At 39.3% G+C, this 18,963-nt stretch overlaps 2 protein-coding genes and 1 pseudogene across 3 annotated transcripts in view; all 3 read right to left on the bottom strand.

Moving 5' to 3' along the window:
* The window catches only part of FBXO9 (F-box protein 9), a 49,267-nt gene that overhangs the window by 29,237 nt on the left and 1,067 nt on the right, over positions 1–18,963 (bottom strand). The window contains exons 1-5 of one of the 2 annotated variants that reach the window (XM_054254100.2): positions 16,545–16,927; positions 10,843–10,932; positions 8,170–8,326; positions 3,520–3,579; positions 1,483–1,582 (exon numbers count right to left, since the gene is read on the bottom strand). In XM_054254100.2, the coding sequence (XP_054110075.1) occupies positions 1,483–1,582; positions 3,520–3,579; positions 8,170–8,326; positions 10,843–10,932; positions 16,545–16,547 (410 nt within the window). In that variant the 5' untranslated portion in view covers positions 16,548–16,927. Of the gene's footprint in view, positions 1–1,482; positions 1,583–3,519; positions 3,580–8,169; positions 8,327–10,842; positions 10,933–16,544; positions 16,928–18,963 lie in introns of those variants that run through there. The other variant, XM_078369380.1, reaches the window with a different exon arrangement.
* On the bottom strand, positions 3,799–5,414 carry LOC100402453 (fumarate hydratase, mitochondrial pseudogene; annotated as a pseudogene).
* LOC128931777 (uncharacterized) lies at positions 16,665–16,927 on the bottom strand. Its single transcript, XM_078369386.1, has one exon. The coding sequence runs from the start codon at positions 16,734–16,736 to the stop codon at positions 16,665–16,667; it is 72 nt and encodes a 23-aa protein (XP_078225512.1). The 5' UTR covers positions 16,737–16,927.

Below are 18,963 nucleotides of genomic sequence, written 5' to 3'. Positions count from 1 at the left end.
GACTTACAAAAAGGCATGGATAATGAAGTTAGAAAACCAGGAAGTTTCAAGTGATGCAGACTTAATTAAAAAAAAGAAAAAGAAATGAAAAACCAGGAAGGGCATTTTATAATACAACAAAATTTAAGTGTGGTTGAAGCTGGACTCAATGGCTATTCTACAAACATGTTACAGGAAAGAAAGAAAAAAAGGCAAACTTTTAGGGCTTATCAGAACTTATTAAAAAAAAAAAATAGATTGTATCCTTAAAGAACTTTCATAGCATCTGGGTTTGTATTTAAAAAATGGGAATGAAAATAAATGCCTCTTTAATATTTTAATATAATCTTTTTTAACAGCATCTGGCACGTATTTATAAAACTGGCTAAGAGCTGAATCTAAATTACCCAAATTTAAAGAAGATTTAGAAAAAGCCCAAATGATTCATTTTAAGTATGAACTACCTTACAGTGTTAACTCTAATCTGGTGAACAATATTATTAGCTGAAAATTTAAACAAGCAATTAATATTGACCTTGTTGGGATGTTTTTAATATGACTTATCCAAAGCTTACGTGTTAATACCATATGCAGTTTAAAACATTGGCAATAAGCATATGTTATCAATAAAGGTGACAATTATTTCATGAAAGAGGGAACATATTAATATAATAGCTAATATGATATTTCATTATCAAACTCCTTTTTTCCTCTGTATTGTCTATTTTTAACCTGACATTCTCTCATGGGTACAGACCCCCTTCCCTTCTAATATCAGCAAATTGAGTTTTGGGAGATATTGGAATTAAGCTAAAACAATTTTATAATTGTCTTACAAACAGCTTCAAAAGTATCGTCTTAAAAAATATTTCTTGATATTTATCCATATAAAACTAATGCAAATTCATGATTTGATACAAGTGGCAACCACACAATGAAACATGATTTCTTTTAGGAATATATTCTGCACCTGTGCTTTTAAATGAATGTTAAAGAGTTTTAATGTTCTACTAACAAACATTAAGAAAATAATGTATTTTACAGTTCAGCATTTTCCTCATAAAATTAGAAGCCTTTTTTAAAATGTAAAATTTCAAATGTATACAAAAGAAACTAGTGTAAGAAAATCCCATGTACCCATCACTCAATTTTAACCATCATTAATATTTTGCAAACTTTAGCCTAATTACATTTTAAAACTTTCTACTTCAAACAGGTTTCAGAAAGTTGAAATGTGTTCTTTAATTTACTCCTTTCAGTAACTACTGCTTTTTAAAACCGTTTTCACTTTATTATTTTTGTATCTGTTTAAAAGGTGCATTTCTATGTTAACCTTTCTATTTCCCTAATTAAAAAATTTCTGCAACTTTATAAACAAAGATATACTAAAGAATATAGAGCTTAACAGAATTAGCACCATCTTCTTATGTTAAGAGTCAACAGGGCAAAGATGCTTAACTTAACAAACTCTATGCATTACTGTCTATCAAATTATATACGCACTAGCTGTTTCCAACGCCATCACCATCTGGAGACCGGGTATAAGTAATCTTGAACTCTATATCAGGTACAAGTTGCATAGCCCTACGATAAAACTTGATGGCTAAAAGAAGAAATAAAGCTAAATTAGCTATGACCACACATTTTTGTCATTTCCTTTGATTACCCTTAACTATGGTTTAATTTGGTAACTTTCTTCACAAACAGCCAAGTTCTGTTTTTCTATATGCAACAGTAGTTCAGTGACAAAAAATTATTTCCAAACCTTACTGCTCAGAAAGAACCTTTTCCCTAAACTTAAGATGTTGTATTTTACTCATATATTAGCCCATCTTTTTCCTCACCCTCTCATATATCATGATTTTTAAACAGCTGTCTTTCTTTGGGCTCTGAAGATACAGTTGCTATAGCCAACAAAAATACTTCTCTCTCTCTCTCTCTCTCTCTCTCTCTCTTTTTTTAAGATAGGGTCTCTCTGTTGCCCAGGCTGGAGTGCAGCTGGCACGATCTCGGCTCACTGCAGACCCCACCTCCCAGGCTCAAGCAATTCTCCCACCTCAGACTCCTGAGTAGCCGTGGCTATTGGAATGCGCCAGCCAGCACACTTGGCTAATTTTTAAATTTTTCGTAGAGACAACATCTTGCAATGTTGCCCAAGCTGATTTTAACTCCTGGGTTCAAGCAATCCTCCCATCTCAGCCTGCCAAAGTGCTGAGATTAGAGGCATGAGCTACCATGCCTGGCCAGCAACTTTCTAAGCAAAGTTTGGCAAGTTTCTAAGCAAACTTTTCTAAGACACAGAGTTGAGGAAAATTAAATGCTTCCTACTGGGCAGAATAAAGAATAGTTTTTTTTTTAATTATCCTTTAAATTTAACTTCCTTTAGCCCACTGCCTCTTATTTAGCTAAGTAACCGTCAAGACTTTTTTTTTTTTTACAAATCTACTAGTCTGGTAGTTTAGAGCTATGATATTCAATAACTCTCCCCACAGACATATACCAGTAGAACTTGGTGTTGCAGAGGCTAGTTTTTTCCTCTGAAGAGGTTTATGATTCAACATATTTCTGTCATATTCTATTATTCTGGATGAATTACCATACACTAAGTGGAGATGCGAATTTCACAAACCAATGAAGGGTGCACAGGGACTTCACCAATTGGGCCTTTCTAAAATCTAAAGAAAAATATCACTAGAAGAAACTTGCACATAAATGCAGTAACTCTGAATGATGTTATTTTTGAGGCATTCTCAAATGATTCAAGCACAAAGATTTTTCCTATTATCTTTACTATCACAAAATTAAAGTGTAATTACAAACTTAATATGGTAAATAGTCCTATCAGTTTATTTACACATTTCTATTGGGTTAATAAAATTCACAAAGCTGACACACATATTACCACATATTTTTGTTGGTAATATGTAAATTATGATTTAGAAAGGAAAATACGTATTTTTTCCTCAATTCTTTATATTCCCATCATCTGAAGTAATTTTCACCTATAAAAAGAGCATATTTTAAAATGAACAATTTTTAAATACTTTATTAATGAAGAATAACTAAAGCTAAATGTAAAAAAAGTGTTATTTTGCTCATCCTACCAATATGATGATGTTTCCCAGCAATATTATTTTGCAAAAAGACAGGTTATATAGAAAAACAATTTCTATTTTTTATTTTTTAAAAAACAATTTCAAATACAGTTGGCCTTCTATATGCATAGGTTTCACATTCTCTGATTCAATCAACTGCAGATAAAAAATATTTAAAATAAATACAAATTTTAAAAAACAATACAGTATAACAACTATTTACATCAGTTATATGTAAATATTACACCATTTATATAAGGGACTTAAGCATTTTGGTATTTGCAAAGGGTCCCGGAACCAATTTCCAATGAACTCTGAAGGAAGAATGTATTAAGAAAACTGATATTCTATACCAAATATGTTATAATTTAAAAATACATGGTTAATAACAGAGTTGTTATTCAGAAATGTTATGATGATATGATCCTGTGCTCTAAATTTTTACCTTCATAGAGAGCTCCATTTTGTTCTTCTTCTACTGCTTTTAGGAAGAGTTCTCGAGCCTATAAAAATATAAAGTAAAAAGTTTTGAAAACCTACATTAAAAATTAGTATGGATGGCAGAAGGGCCTTTTAAATAAATTGTGCGAAATAATTGGTCATAGGCAAAATAACGAACCTTGATCTAAACCTCATACTTTACATAAATATTAACTTGAATGAATCATGGACTTAAATGTAAAACTCATAAAACTTTTAGAAGAAAAGAAAACAAAGCAAAGAGTTTTTTTTTTTTTTAAATTTTATACATGTTTATTTTCATTATAAATTTATTTAAATCACTTTGGACCCAGCATGTCCTTAGGTTTTACCCATTCGTCAAACTGCTCTGCTGTGAGATAGCCAAGTTCAATAGCGGTTTCCTTTAAGGTGGATCCATTTTTGTGTGCTGTCTTAGCAATCTTTGCTGCCTTGTCATAACCTATGTGAGGATTGAGAGCTGTCACCAACATTAGAGACTCATTCATCAGCTTGTTGATCCTTTCTGTATTGGCCTGGATTCCCACCACACAGTTTTCTGTAAAGGAAACTGAAGCATCCCCCAGCAGCCGGGCTGAGTGTAACACATTTTTAATCATCATTGGCTTGAAAACATTCAACTCAAAATGTCCATTGCTGCCTCCGACAGTTACAGCAACGTGATTCCCCATGACTTGGGCTGCAACCATGGTCATTGCTTCACACTGAGTAGGGTTCACCTTGCCTGGCATGATACTGCTTCCTGGTTCATTTTCAGGCAAGATCAGTTCTCCCAGACCTGACTGAGGACCAGAACCCAGAAAACGAATATCATTTGCTATCTTCATCAGACTGCAGGCAGTAGTGTTCATGGCTCCACTGAGCTCAACCAGAGCGTCATGAGCAGCCAGAGCTTCAAATTTATTTGGAGCAGTGACAAAAGGCAAGCCCGTAAGTGCAGCCACTTTTGCAGCAACCTTTTCTGCAAAGCCAATTCTAGTATTTAAACCTGTACCAACAGCAGTGCCTCCAGCTGCGAGCTCATAGATTCTTGGCATGGCAGCTTTTATTCTTGACGTTGCATATTTCACTTGTTGAACATAACCACTAAATTCCTGCCCAAGAGTCAGTGGAACAGCGTCCTGAGTGTGAGTGCGCCCAATTTTAATGATCTGTGCAAACTCTTTGGATTTGGCATCAAGAGCATGTGCAGTTTCTGTAGTCCTGGTAACAGTACTTCATGAACTTCTGTTGCAGCAGCAATGTGCATTGCTGTGGGAAAAGTATCATTTGAGCTCTGGCTTTTATTAACATGATCATTGGGATGCACAGGTGTCTTGCTGCCAAGTTCACCTCCTAACATTTCAATTGCTCTATTGCTAATGACTTCATTTACATTCATATTTGTCTGAGTTCCTGATCCAGTCTGCCATACCACGAGAGGAAAATGATCATTTAATTTACCTTCAGCTACCTCATCTGCTGCCTTCATTATTGCATTGGCAATCTTTGGATCAAGACCATAATCCTGGTTTACTTCAGCAGCCGCTCGCTTCAAGATGCCAAAAGCTTTAATAACTGGGGTTGGCATGCGTTCTGTCACACCTCCGATCTTAAAGTTCATCGTAGATCTCACGGTCTGGGCACCATAGTACTTATCATTTGGCACTTTTAGCTCACCAAACGTATCATATTCTACCCGGAAGGAATTCTGGCTTGCCATTCGAGCCGCGTTCGGGGGCCAAAACGAGGGCACGGCCACGCCACCCAAGCCGGAAGCCGACGCTGGGGCTGAGGCAGGAGCCCGTGAGAGGCGACGCGAGCGCGCGAGGAGCCGGAGTGCTCGGTACATCGTGCTAAGGCAGCCTGGGTAGATTTTCTCGCAAAGAGTTCTTATATTTGACACCAAAAGCACCGTTCATTAAAAAAAAAAAAAAAAAAAAAAAATGGGTAAGTGGGATCTCATCAAAATAAAAAATTTTTGCTCTGTGAAATGCCCTGTTAAGAGGATGAAAATATTTACAAGCCACATATTCAATAAAAGACTTGTATCTAGAATACAAAAAGAACTTCCGAAATACAACATTAAAAATATTAGCAATCCAGCTGGGCATGGTGGCTTACACATATAATCCCAGCACTTTGGGAGGCTCAGGTCAGGAGATCACTTCAGGCCAGGAGTTTGAGACCAGCCTGGTCAATAAGGTAAAACCCATCCCTACTAAAAATACAAAAATTAGCCAGTTGTGGTGGTGCACGCCTGTAGTCCCAGCTACTCTGAAGGCTGAGCCAGGAGAATCACTTGGGAGGCAGAAGTTGCAGTGAGCCAAGATCATGCCACTGCACTTTAGCCTGGGTGACAGAGTGACACTGTCTCAAAAAAGAAAAAATGTACACACACACACACACACACTCCAATTAGAAAAGATATCAACAAGTGTTTCAGAGGAGAATATATATTAATAGATAATTAATAAGCACATGAAAAGATGTTCAACATCATAAGCCATTAAGGAAATGCAAATTATAGTTAACAATGAGATACCACTATATATCTATATTAATGGCTATTAATAAAATTAAAGGCCAGGTGCAGTGGCTCACGCCTGTAACCCCAGCACTTTGGGAGGCTGAGGTGGGTGGACTGCTTGAGGTCAGGAGTTCAAGACCAGCCTGACCAACATGGTGAAACCCCGTCTCCACTAAAAATACAAAAATTGGCATGTAATCCCAGCTACTCAAGAGGCTGAGGCCGGAGAATCACTTGTACCCAGGAGGCAGAGGTTGCAGTGAGCTGAGATCATGCCACTGCACTCCAGCCTGGGCGACAAAGCAAGACTCTGTCTTTAAATAAATAAATAATAAAAAGTAGCAAGACCAAATGCTGATGAGGATGAACTGGATCACTCATACATTGCTGGTGGGAACTTAAAAGATACTCTAGAAAACACTTTGGCAGTTTCTTTTAAAAGCAAAACACACACTTACTATAGAACTTAGCAACTGTACTCTTGGGGTTTCATCCCAATAAAATGAAAATTATATTCATGCAAAAACCTGCACACATATTTCCATAGTTCCATTCATAATAGCCAAACACTGGAAACAACACAAATGTCCTTTAACCAATAAATGGTTAAACAAACTGGGGTATATCCATACAATGCAGTACTATTCTGCAATAAAAAGGAACAAATTACTGATACATAACAACATGGACTGATCTTGAGGGAATTACACTTAGTGAATAAAGCCAGTCTCTAAAGGTTACATACTGTATTATGCCACTTATACAACATTCTTGGAATATCAAAATTACAAAATAGAGAACAGATTAGTGATTGCCAGTGGTTAAGAATAGCTAGAGAAAGGGAGTATATGACTATAAAACAGTTCCATATCTTGATTGTGGTGGCGGTGGCATGAAACTACCTTGTAATAAAACTGCACACAACTATTTATACACATACACACAGACAAGTGCTTGTAAACCCAGGAAATCCAAATAAACTCTCTGGATTGTCTGAATGCCTACTTATTTCCTTGTTTTTGATACTGTACTATGGTTATGCAAGTTGTTACCATCAGAGGAGGCTAGATGAAGGGTGAACAGGACTTCCCTGAACCTGTGGACCTATAATTACTTAAAAATAAAAAATAGGAGATAGAAGATTTAAGTTATCAGAGTAATGCCAATTATTTAATGACTAATTGAAAACACAAACTTGGATCTGATGGTAAAAAGATGGCAGCCTCTATGAAAAAAGAAAATAAAAAATGAAATGGTATGCTGTGCCTACTCTGTGTAAGTACCAGAAGAAATGTGAATGTTAGACAGCATTCAAAGCATTTTCAGTGTGAAAATATTTCAAAATTTTCCAGAATAAGGAAATGATTAATACATTTTTGTAAGCTGATCAACTCAAAATATAACAAAATACTGCATGAAATTAAGACCTCTGGAAAGAAGTTAACATGTGAGCAATCTTTTTTTTTTCTTTTTGGCTCTGTTAATAAATTCAGAGACATCAATCGTTCAGAGACCACATGAATCCCAGAGGTCTATAAATTAACAAAAGACAGCTCAGTGAAGATAGTTTACCTACAGAGAAAAAAAGCCATTCAGGAGTGGTGGTACCATCCAAAGTATCTAGAAGAAATTGTGAGAAATATATAAACCAGTATACTAGTCAAAAATTTTTTTTTTTGAGTCGGAGTTTCACTCTTGTTACCCAGGCTGTAATGTAATCTACACGATCTTGGCACGATCTCGGCTTACCGCAACCTCTGCCTCCTGGGTTCAAGCAATTCTCCTGCCTCAGCCTCCCGAGTAGCTGGGACTACAGGCTCGCACCACCATGCCCGTCTAATTTTTGTATTTTTAGTAGAGACAGGGTTTCACCATGTTGACCAGGATGGTCTCGATGTCTTGACCTTATGATCCACCCACTTCGGCCTCCCAAAGTGCTGGGATTATAGGTGTGAGCCACCGCACCCGGCCCAAAATTTTTATTTCACATGTCATGTGCTTATGTCCTGACAGACTGGTTACAATGACTACTTACTGTGTCAGTGAAAATTTCCATGTGTCAAAACTAAAACAAAAGGTAATTTGTTACATCTATAATACTTAACTTTTCTTCTTTTGCCTGTTCTTGTTTTCCTTTGGTATCTGCTGCTGTTTTCTGGAGAGAGCCTCTTGTTGCTCTGCAAGCTCGATTTTCCAAATTGCTAGAGCTTACACCTGGAGCAAGTTCAAACATCCACTGAGCTCGGAACATCTGGAGTTGTGCCTAAGGGGAGAAGAGCACAGTAGGACTCACCAAGGAAGGATATCTCAATTCTGGAACAATGTATCAGTACGTCCAACATCTACTTTCATGTATATACTTATTATTCTAAGTCCAGAAACAGCTGTTACTAAATATCCATTAAATACATGTAATCGTTTAAAATAATTTTCTACTCAAAACATAAAGAATCAAGAAAACTTGCATAAAATACATCTGTCATTACAGCAAAAGCTGAATGGTACTGGAGAACCAAATTTTAATTAGAATTGAAAATATAAGCCATCACTTAAAGACTGAAGTTATAAGCTTCTTTTTTTTTTTTTTTTTTTGTTGAGATGCAGTTTTGCTCTTACTGCCCAGGCTGGAGTGCAATGGCACAATCTTGGCTCACCGCAACCTCTGCCTCCTGGATTCAAGCAATTCTCCTGATTCAGCCTCCCGAGTAGCTGGGATTACAGGTGTGCACCGCGCCCAGCCAGCTTCCAATAATTTTTTAATGACTATAGCATCTAGTAGACATTAAGAGTGTTACCAAAAATTCTGTAGGTAAGCCCAAAATCTTTCTCTTAATTAACATTCTGTATTTAAGAAAGAAAATATCTTTCAAATATTTATTTTAAAAATTTAAATGTGCAACTTTGAGGCTGGGTGCAGTGGTTCATGCCTGTAATCCCAGCACCTCAGGAGGCTGAGGAAGCCAGATCACCTGAGGTTGAGAGCCTGGCCAACATGGCAAAACGCCATCTCTACTAAAAATACAAAAAAAAAAAAAAAAATTGTTGGGCATGGTGGCCTGTAACCCCAGCTACTCCGTAGGCTGAGGCATGAGAATTGCTTGAACCTGGGTGGCAGAGGTTGACAGTGAGCTGAGATCGCGTCACTGCACTTGAGCCTAGGCAACACAGCGAGACCCCATCTCAAAAAAAAAAAAATTTTAAGCATATAAAAAGTGAAGTCCCCCTATAAGGCAGACTCTGGTGTGTTGCCCAGATTCACTTTCAGAAATAAAGAACTTATTACTCAAATTGCTGGGAGTTCTAGCTGAAAAACAGCTTGAGCTGTCAGCCCTTTTGGGTACTGCCTCAGCAAAAACACTGTCTTCTCAATCCCCACCTGATGACTGATCAATGGCTAATAAAGGCTTGGCTCTCTGTCTGCCATTCAGGTCAGCTGTGAAAGGGTATCGCCTCTTCAGTACTCCCTCGAGGATGGCTAAGCAGTCCATTAAGACTGCATTGCAGCTGGTCTTCTCCCTGCCCACTCATTTCCCTCTCTTCCTTCCATAGGTGTTGATCCCAAAAGTACTCCTTAATAAACTTGCTGCACGGCAATCTTTACCTAGTCTGCTTCCTGGGGAACCCAAGCTGGGTTACACGTTCTGCCCAAACACAGCCACTGCTAACGGGGCTGCCTATGTTGTTCCGGATTTCCTTTTTTTTTTAAAAAAGCCGTTATCTAGAATGTTTTAAAAATAATTTTTCTCTATATTCTGTACACAGCTTTGTTGCTATGCTTCCAACAAGTTACATATCTCTCTGACCTAAAGAATCTTTAGCAGCATTCCATGCGTCTACGAGACCATCTGTTCCAAATAAATATTAACCTTACAAGTGCAGTGAGACACAGTTAACTAGTTACAGCAACTTTTTTTCTATTTTAATGCATAAAGATTTACTTCATCCTTTTAAATGGCTGTAGTGTTTTCACTGCATGGATCCATCATTACTTAATAAGACGTGATGAATATTTAGGTTGTATGATGCTTTTCCAGATAAACAATGCTATATTAAACATCTTTATACTTGCATATTTACTTACTTTACTATTTCCCCACTATTTCCTTAAAGTTCATTACCTGGAATTAGAATTGCTGTATCAAGGGAATGCATGTTTTCATTTTGATCCATACCACCAGTCTGCCTGCCCTCCAGAAAGTTGTAGCAATTTGCATTTTCATGTACACTGCATGAGTGTTCTCACAGCCTGGACATTATTCACCAATCTGATTAAATTATCAATGAGGCTAATTATCTCTTCAAATATTTAATAGCCATTAGTATTATTTTTTGATTAACTGTGCATTCTTATATTTTTATCCTCTGTTCCTCCAAATATATGAATGCTCTATATAATGAGATGATGAACCCTATGCTCACATAGACAGTTTTTCAAACTGGCTATTTCTCTTAACTTTATTTATGATACCTTTTGTTATACACAGGTTGTAAAGTTTTAGGTGGTCAAACCCATCAACCTTTTTAAGATTATGGGTTGAGTCATGCTTAAACCTTAGTTTGAATATTTAAAACCCATGTGTTAAACTACAAGCAGCCATTATTGATATTTCTTTTTACAAAGAAAGCCATCACATTATTTAATTATTCTGTAAACCAATATGAAACAGTTAAATTCAATGCAAACAGTAATAACCTAAAAATACCTATAATTATGACCAATTTCTGCATATGTATGAGAAACAATGGATAAAAATTAAAGACCTAATTGAAGAAACATGCCTGCAGATCTGTTTCAGCAAGACTTTCATTTTCTTCATCATCTTCATCTGCTCTGAGAGGATCAGAATGACAATCTTCCTCAGCTTCTGCCTGAGGGGGAAAAAACCCAAATAACATCACAAATATACACACACCAGCCGCCCTCTGTACTCAATATTGCCCACTCAGCTACTTGCTATTTAATATCCACACTGTCAACAGTTTATGTAGCAACGTTGTACTTTGAGTAGCAACGCTGTAGGGTGCCCTTGAGACCTCACTTTTAATTCCCAAAGGAAAATGAGTCTGAAAAGCATATTCTCTACTCCAAACCACAGTACTCACATTACTGTGAATCCTAACATTTTTCCCCCCAAATTTAACATCAGTCCCGTCCATCCAAAAATCAATTTAATTACAGTTGTCCCACAGGGGACTGGTTCCAGGAACCCCCAGGACACCAAAATCCCTGGATGTTCCAGTCCCTTATATGGCATATTTGCATATAACCTATGCACATCTTCTCATATACTTTAAAATAATACAAATTTAAAAACAGTATACTACAAGAACTGTATACATGGCATTTACATTAAGTCAACTTTAAGATACTTAAAATACCTAATACAATGTAAATGCCATGTATACAGTTCTTGTAGTATACTGTTTTTAAATTTGTATTATTTTTTATTGTTGTATTGCTTTTTTTTCCCCCCAAATATTTTTGATCCACAGTTGAATACCAGGATGTGGAACCTGCAGGTACAGAGGGCCAACTGCATTACAAAAAGTAACAATTCAAGGCTATTACTATTCATAAAGGATTTATAATTTATAATTAATCTAATTAGGTAAAAGAAGCCAAATCCTTCATTAACATATATATAACTACTGATAATCTATAAAAAAATTATTTTCACTTTTTCTGGCCAGGTGCGGTGGCTAACACCTGTAATCCCCCAGCACTTTGGGAGTCTGAGGCAGGAGCATCACTTGAGGTCAAGAGTTCAAGACTAGCCTGGCCAACATAGTGAAACCCCATCTCTATTAAAAATATAAAAAATCAGCCAGGTGTGGTGGTGTGTGCCTGTAGTCCCAGCTATGTGGGAGGCTGAGGTGGGAGGATTGCTTGAGCCTGAGAGATGGAGGTTGCAGTGAGCCGAGATTGTACCACTCTACTCCAGCTTGGATGAACAGAGACCCCATCTCAAAAAAAAAAAAAAAAAAAAAAAAATGGCTGGGCATGGTGGCTCACACCTGTAATCCCAGCACTTGGGAGGTCAAGGCCAGCAGATCACCTGAGGAGTTGGAGACCAGCCTGATCCAACATAGTAAAACTCCGTCTCTACTACTCACTAAATATACAAAAGATACTAAATATACAAAAATTAGCTGGGTGTGGTGGCAGGCCCCTGTAATCCCAGCTACTCAGAAGGCAGAGGAAGGAGAATCACTTGAACTCAGAAGCTGGAGGTTGCAGTGAGCTGAGTGCACCACTGCACTCCAGCCTGAGCACAGGGTGAGAGACTCAAAAAAAAAAAAAAAAAAAGAAAAGAAAAGAAAAAAAATTATCACTTTTTCTTAGAAAAAAATGAATTAAAATAGGTTCATCTTTGGAATTCTCTTTTAGTTCTACAAGTTTTTTTTAAACTTTTTATGAGAAAAATACTTAACAGGAATAATTAATCCCCAAGTATGCATGATCCAATTTCAATAATTATCAGTGTAATAATTCCTTGCATCAAATACCAAATCACAATATTCATATTTCTCAAGATGTCATATGTAAAATACATATATTTCACAGTTTGTGAAATCAAGATTCAAATAAGGTCCACATTGTAATTGGTTGCTACGTCTCCAGTCTTTTGTAATCCTCTTTTTTCTTGTAATTTATTTAGGATGAAACTGGGTCGTTTTTCCGTAGAAGCTAGATTTTATGAGGTGTCAACAAATGTGTTCCTTTGACCTATTATTCTTATTTCCTGTAAATTGTAGCTGGATCTTGAGAGGCCAGATTAGATTCTGCTAAGATTTTTTTTTCTTTTGCAAGACTGCCTCATAGGTCATGTTGCATTTTCCATCGGAAGCAGAAATGTTCCAGAATGCAGTTGACAAGGTGCTATGACAGATGTTCCAAACGTAATAGAGTCTAACACAAAAAGCCCAAATAATTTTAGTGTCCATAAACTTCTACAAGTACCCAAACAGAAAATACTATAATGTTTCATGTTAATGAAATACAACATTGCTTTTCTGTAGATATCCTCCTCACAGGTAAGTTTAATGACACCAATTAGATGTAACTTAATACTTCAATTTTTTCAATACTGTAGAATAAACAAATCCACTGGACTCTAGTTGAAAGTGTATTGCTGGGTGGCTAAAAACACAGATTTGTTTCAGAAAGTCGTAACATTTAGTTGTCCTATGGAGTTCAGCTAACAGTTTTTGTTTTCTTGAGACAGAGTCTCCTTATGCAGCCCAGAATGGCCTCAAACTCCTGGACTCCAAAGGTACTTCTGCTCCACCTTTTGAGAAGCTGAGACTACAGGTTTATGAGGCCATGCCTGGCTGTAGCAGATGGTTTTTGTTTCATGGATCACTTAAGAGAATATAGTCATATAGTCCAGGTAGGGCACAGTGGCTCATGCCTATAATCTCAACACTGTGGAAGGCTGAGACAGGAGGACTGCTTGAGCTCAGGAGTTTGAGACAAGCCTGGGCAACATGGCAAGACCCAGTCTCTACAAAAATTACAAAAATTTGCAGGGCATGATGGTACATGCCAGTAGTCCCAGCTACTCAGGAGGCTGAGGTGGGAGGATTGCTTAAGCCTGGGAGATGGAGGTTGCAGTGAGCCAAGATTGCACCACTGCTCTCCAACCCAGAAGACAGAGTGAGACCGTGTCTCAAAAAAAAAAAAAAAGAATACAGTCCATAAAATGATGTCACTTCTTTTATACAGCTAATATGTTATTAAATGTGTTCTATGCAAACATGACTTCTGTGTATTAATGTTTTATATGTACTAGGAAACCTCCTTAGTCAAAGACTTTTAATAGTAAATGTTTTATAAAGAAACTCCTATTTTATCTGTCTATAAATCCAATTTTTATATATTGGATTGGCTACAGTGGAATAAAGCTAGACTGGAATTACCATGTGTGACCTGAGGCTTAATAGAGGTCTCAGTCAGATGTCTTTCATTTTATCCTTTCATTCTGAATAAACGTTTGCTAAATTAAACTGAATCCTGCCTTACAGCAAAAATGGCATGTTGTCTCAGTTCAGTCTGTTAGCTAATAGACTTCAGCAAATGAAACTTGCTCAATACTTAGTGTAAAGAAATGTGGCAATCAGGGAAATGACCTTAAAGGTTAGCTAGATAATAAACCCATTTAATTTTACTAGTTCCAAAGATGGTAAGTTTTACAATTTTGCAAATTTTAGCTGTATGTTATTTCAGGGTGTTTATATTAACATACGTCTTTAACATAGCCACCAGACATACTTGCACTATATTACAGAACATGAATTAGCCTTGCCTCTCATCTTATCTCTGGCAAGCAGACTCAAACCAGAGGTGCCCAAGTTGACCAGTCAGTATATGGTAAAATGCTGGGCACACTGTAAAGCATATATCTGTGAAGCAATAAATGAGATCAAGAACTCAGGTCAATTTCCAGAAAAATGGAAAAGGATTAATGTATTGTCAAATACATTTTTTTTTTTAGTCTCTTTATGTTGGGAGCTTTTCCTACTAAGAACACCACTAGTAGGAAAATATGTAATGAAAGAATGTATAAATCCCACTGAGAAGTGTATTTCTCTCTCTTCTCAAATAAGAGTCTGCTTATTTGAGTAAGCAGACTTATTTGCTTCATTATTGTAAACTCTAAGTACAGGTAATGGGAGGGGACCTGAGTTCTGTGGGCTATCCTTTGTAGTTTAATTTTCTAACTCCTGCCTAGCAGTCATTCTAAACCGACTTCAAGAGCTCCTGCTGTCCAGTTGGCTTGCATATGCTGCTTGCTCTATTTGGAATGCCTTCTTCCTCACTTAGCTATTTCTATTCATCCTTCAAGATGCAGCTCAGGGTTCATCTTAGAAGCATTTTTCAACCTTTCTGATTGCCTCTTGTGTTCCCATAATACTTGTGCTTACTTTTATCACAACATTTGTACTGAGGCTGGTTGTTTCATTCACTAGAGTTAAGGCATCAAGCACAAGAACACATCTCAGTTACCTTTGTAACCATAAGGCCAAACACATTGCTTGATTTGTAGTAAAGGCCTGTCTAGGCCTCAGCTGTCATGTCTATGGGACATCTGTAAAGAGATATGGTGATCTACTGAGGTCCCTTTTCATATGTGACATTCCGTGATTAAAAGTATATCATAAATCACCTTGCAGGTTTGGTTACATTGAAGATCTAGTATTGTTCCTTAGTCTCACACTATAGGCTGATAATAAGTACTCAAATCTGAATGATGAGGAAAGGAAACGGGAGAAGTGTAATATAGATGGCATCTTTCTTCTCCCCTGTGTTACAGTGGAGTTTTAAACCATTCTTACTTTGATTTTGACAGCATAATCACAAAAACAAACTATTGTATCTGGGATCTGGCTGAGCTAATATTTGGTCAACTCGAATACCACCTGAAATAAGTAGGCCCTCAGCTGCCATCTGGAGGTTTTCCTTTTATTTTTCATAATCGAGTTTGACCTAAATATCACCCTCACTCAAGTAGCTCATGTGTATGAGTAGCCCATGTCTTCATCATGTTACTCCTGTTACACAGGTGGGATTAATAAACTATAAAGGCTAAATGCTTAATCCCAGTCAGAGACCTACTTCTGAAAGTTTAGGATCGGGGAATTTGATGCCTTTTCTATCCTCCAGATTAATTTAATAAATTCAGCCATTCATTTATGCAATAAACATTTGAGTCTACTAGAAATTAATTCGTTTGGAATCATTTCATCCCTGATTCTTTCAGCCCTAGCCAGAGGTTAGTTTCTCAGATGGACAACTTACTCTAAACCAAAGAAAGGCACAGGACAGAAACTACGTATTCCAGTACGCCACAGTTCCCTGGAATCTACGCTGTCAAACTCTGCAACTTTTGGACCACACCGACGCCGCGGAGACGAACCCTCCAACCCCACTCTGCCAGGACCACCTGCCAACATCCTACCTAGGGAACTGACGCCTCGTGGGGCAAATGCGTCCTACACCCAGGGCTTCTCAAGGTGCAGGCAGGGCTTGTCGGTGGGCCCGGCTTTTCAGCAGAAAGGCAATCAACAAGTGTCTCCGCTTGCCAGGGCTCCCTCCCAAATTCAGACGCTGCGACAGCTCACCTCAGTCTATGCTCAATGCTTCTGATAAAATCCCTCGAGAGGACCGAGACTGGTTCAATACACTCAGTGAGCCGAGAAGGAACATTTTCCCCGACTGTTCTGCAAAGGTCCCCCTCGTCACATCGAGCCCAGCGGGGGCTGGGGAGGCTCAGCAGAAAGGAACCCTAGGGAGAGACCAGGGTTGGTACCCTCCCGCCTTCCGACTCACTCTCTCTCAGGCCAGAGCCCTCTAACGGGTGGCAGCCGTGCAGCTCCCACTCCTACGGTCCCTGCCGACCCCCAGCCCTAGGCCCGGGCCCTCCTTGCACACCGCGCTCCCGCCCCGCGGCGTCCACCCTCCAGCCCCCTGGCCAGGTTACCATGCTGGCGGGGCGGCCTGCTGCACTCGAGGGCGGCTCTCCGCGCCCCCTCTGCACCGCCCCCGGAGGAGGAGTGCTGGGTGTCCGGTTGTCTACTCCTGCCTGTCTCCGCAGCGGGGCTTAGCAGAGTTCTCGGTCGGAGAAGCGCACCAGGCAGCGGCAGTAACTGCGGGCCCGGCGTACGGCAGCCATCTTCGCGGGGCAGGGGGCCAGATCGGGGCGCGCTGGGGTGGCGGCGGCGGCCGAGGACTCAGGGAGTGGAAGGACGCCTGATGTCAGCCGCGGCGGAGGACTGTGCGAGCACCCGAGCGTCCGCCCCCCTGTAGACCCGGGACGCCGCTGCAGAGCTGCCCCTCAGCAGCGGAAACCTGCGCCGACGCGCCGGGCATGCGCAGTGTCGGCGCTGCCCTTGTGCGCTGCCCGGCTCCCCCCGCGCCCCAGCCCCAGCGGCCTCGTGGTGGGCTAGGGGTAGCCGACAGGCGGTGTGCGCGCGCCAGGCGCAGGGCTAAGGCTGCCCGAGCGCCGAACCTCAAGCTCAACCCGTGTGTTCGGCTGAGTGAACACTTAAGCGAACTTGAACAAACATTATCTCAAAAATGTTTACAACCCAAATTTAGGGGTTAGCCCCTAAGGCAAGCCGCCCAGAAGAGCATCAAATTGGACGCTTGGGACAGTCGCTACAAAGTCCTCAGAGACTCTGGCTAGAGTCCGGCGCCAGGAATGCAGGAAAACAGTGAAACTTCTCAACATTCACAGCTGTTATAACGACTTAAGTTTTTGAGAGCACAAACTGGAGGCTGAGGAAAAGACACTCTTTGGTGCCCAGCAGGAGGAAAGGAAGAGCCAACGCACAGCACATCTCACTACACATCCCATAATGCAATGGGGAGAGGGCTTTCGACTCCATGGCCCTGAAACCCAAGGGCCGTGGAGATAGCGCTCGCGAGGCTCTCTGGGATATGTAGTCCATCGCTCAGGCTTAAGCACCGGAACTTACACTTGGTCCTCAGCCCCACCTCTTAAAGCCCAAACTACCTGATTTCATCTCAAGTGAATGTACTTGTTTATCAGATGATACTTTGTTTTTCCACAGTTTAAATCTTTTTATCTACGGGTTTCCCTATTCTGTGAAAACCGACAGACTTCATAGCCTATTACCTTCATTTAGCAAACATTTACTGAGTTTTTTAAGTTTCTACTGGTGACGGAAACTAATAGGTTTCCAAACATTTAACCAGTTTACAGAGTTTAAGCTTCGAATCCATTCTATTCTGGAGATTAAAAATGCAGTACATCTTTGGCAGATAAGTGGAGGTGAAAGTGCTGGGGGAGGGGAGAGAGTGCCAGCTACAGTAAGGAAGTCCCAAATGCTCCGTTGCCTAGGCTGGAGTGCAGTGGCGCGATCTCTGCGATCTCGGCTCACTGCAACCTCCGCCTCCCAGGTTCAAACAATTCTCCTGCCTCAGCCTCCTGAGTAGCTGGGATTACAGGCATGCGCCACCACTCTCGGCTAATTTCAGGCTGGTCTCAAACTCCTGACCTCGTGATCCGCCTGCCTGGGCCTCCCAAAAGTGATGAGATTTACAGGCACGAGCGACCGCGCCCGCCTTCAGTGTTTTAATATTGAGCTTCACCCTTCGGATGAGTGTAATTTTATTTGCATTCTTAGCTACCTATAGTGCCTTCGTGTTTAAAAGGGGCCAAAAATGTAAGTTTTTAGTTTAAAAGGAGACTCTAGGGCTTAAGTCATTTTAAGGATAAATTTCCTCCCAATGAACTCCTTAAAATTGGATTTTGAAATTTAAACTGGGGAGGAAGGGTTAAATCTAAGGACTTATAATAGAATAAAATGATAAATGTGACTCTTGAATGCTAATAAGTTTTACAAACTGAGAATGAAGAAATAGTTTCAGAACGAATCTGTTTCATTTAAAATGTTGAGTGCTAATTTAAAATAGTTCAATTAGCACAGATGATTTCCTTTATTCTAGCAAGTAATTAAAGCTTAATAAAATATTTGTAAAGATAAATTGAGCATTAAAACACTATGTGTCATAGCTACTAATTTTCTATTTTCAGTCAGTTCCACAGTATCCACTAGACCTCCTTACAAGGTTATATTCTTTCATCCTACAGTATTTACAGGATTATAATTTCCTGAGGCCAAAACTGATCTAAGCTACTTACTAGCCTAGCAGACTGTTGCTAAAGGTAGATCAAGACAGTGCCTCAGTTTGCCACATAGACCTGCTGAGACAATTTGATTTGACTAAAACTGATCATTTTACTTTAGAAATTGCTTTTCATGTGAGTAGTATATGACTGGTTAGATTCCTTCTTGTGTCTCTATCTTTCTACTGATAGTGATTTTTCATTTTCCTTTGCCATATGGGCTGGCTTTTAAATAGGTAAAAACAAA

Source organism: Callithrix jacchus, chromosome 4, assembly GCF_049354715.1.
Source record: "Callithrix jacchus isolate 240 chromosome 4, calJac240_pri, whole genome shotgun sequence".
NCBI lineage: Eukaryota > Metazoa > Chordata > Mammalia > Primates > Cebidae > Callithrix > Callithrix jacchus.
This window is presented reverse-complemented; position numbering and strand designations above follow the sequence as displayed.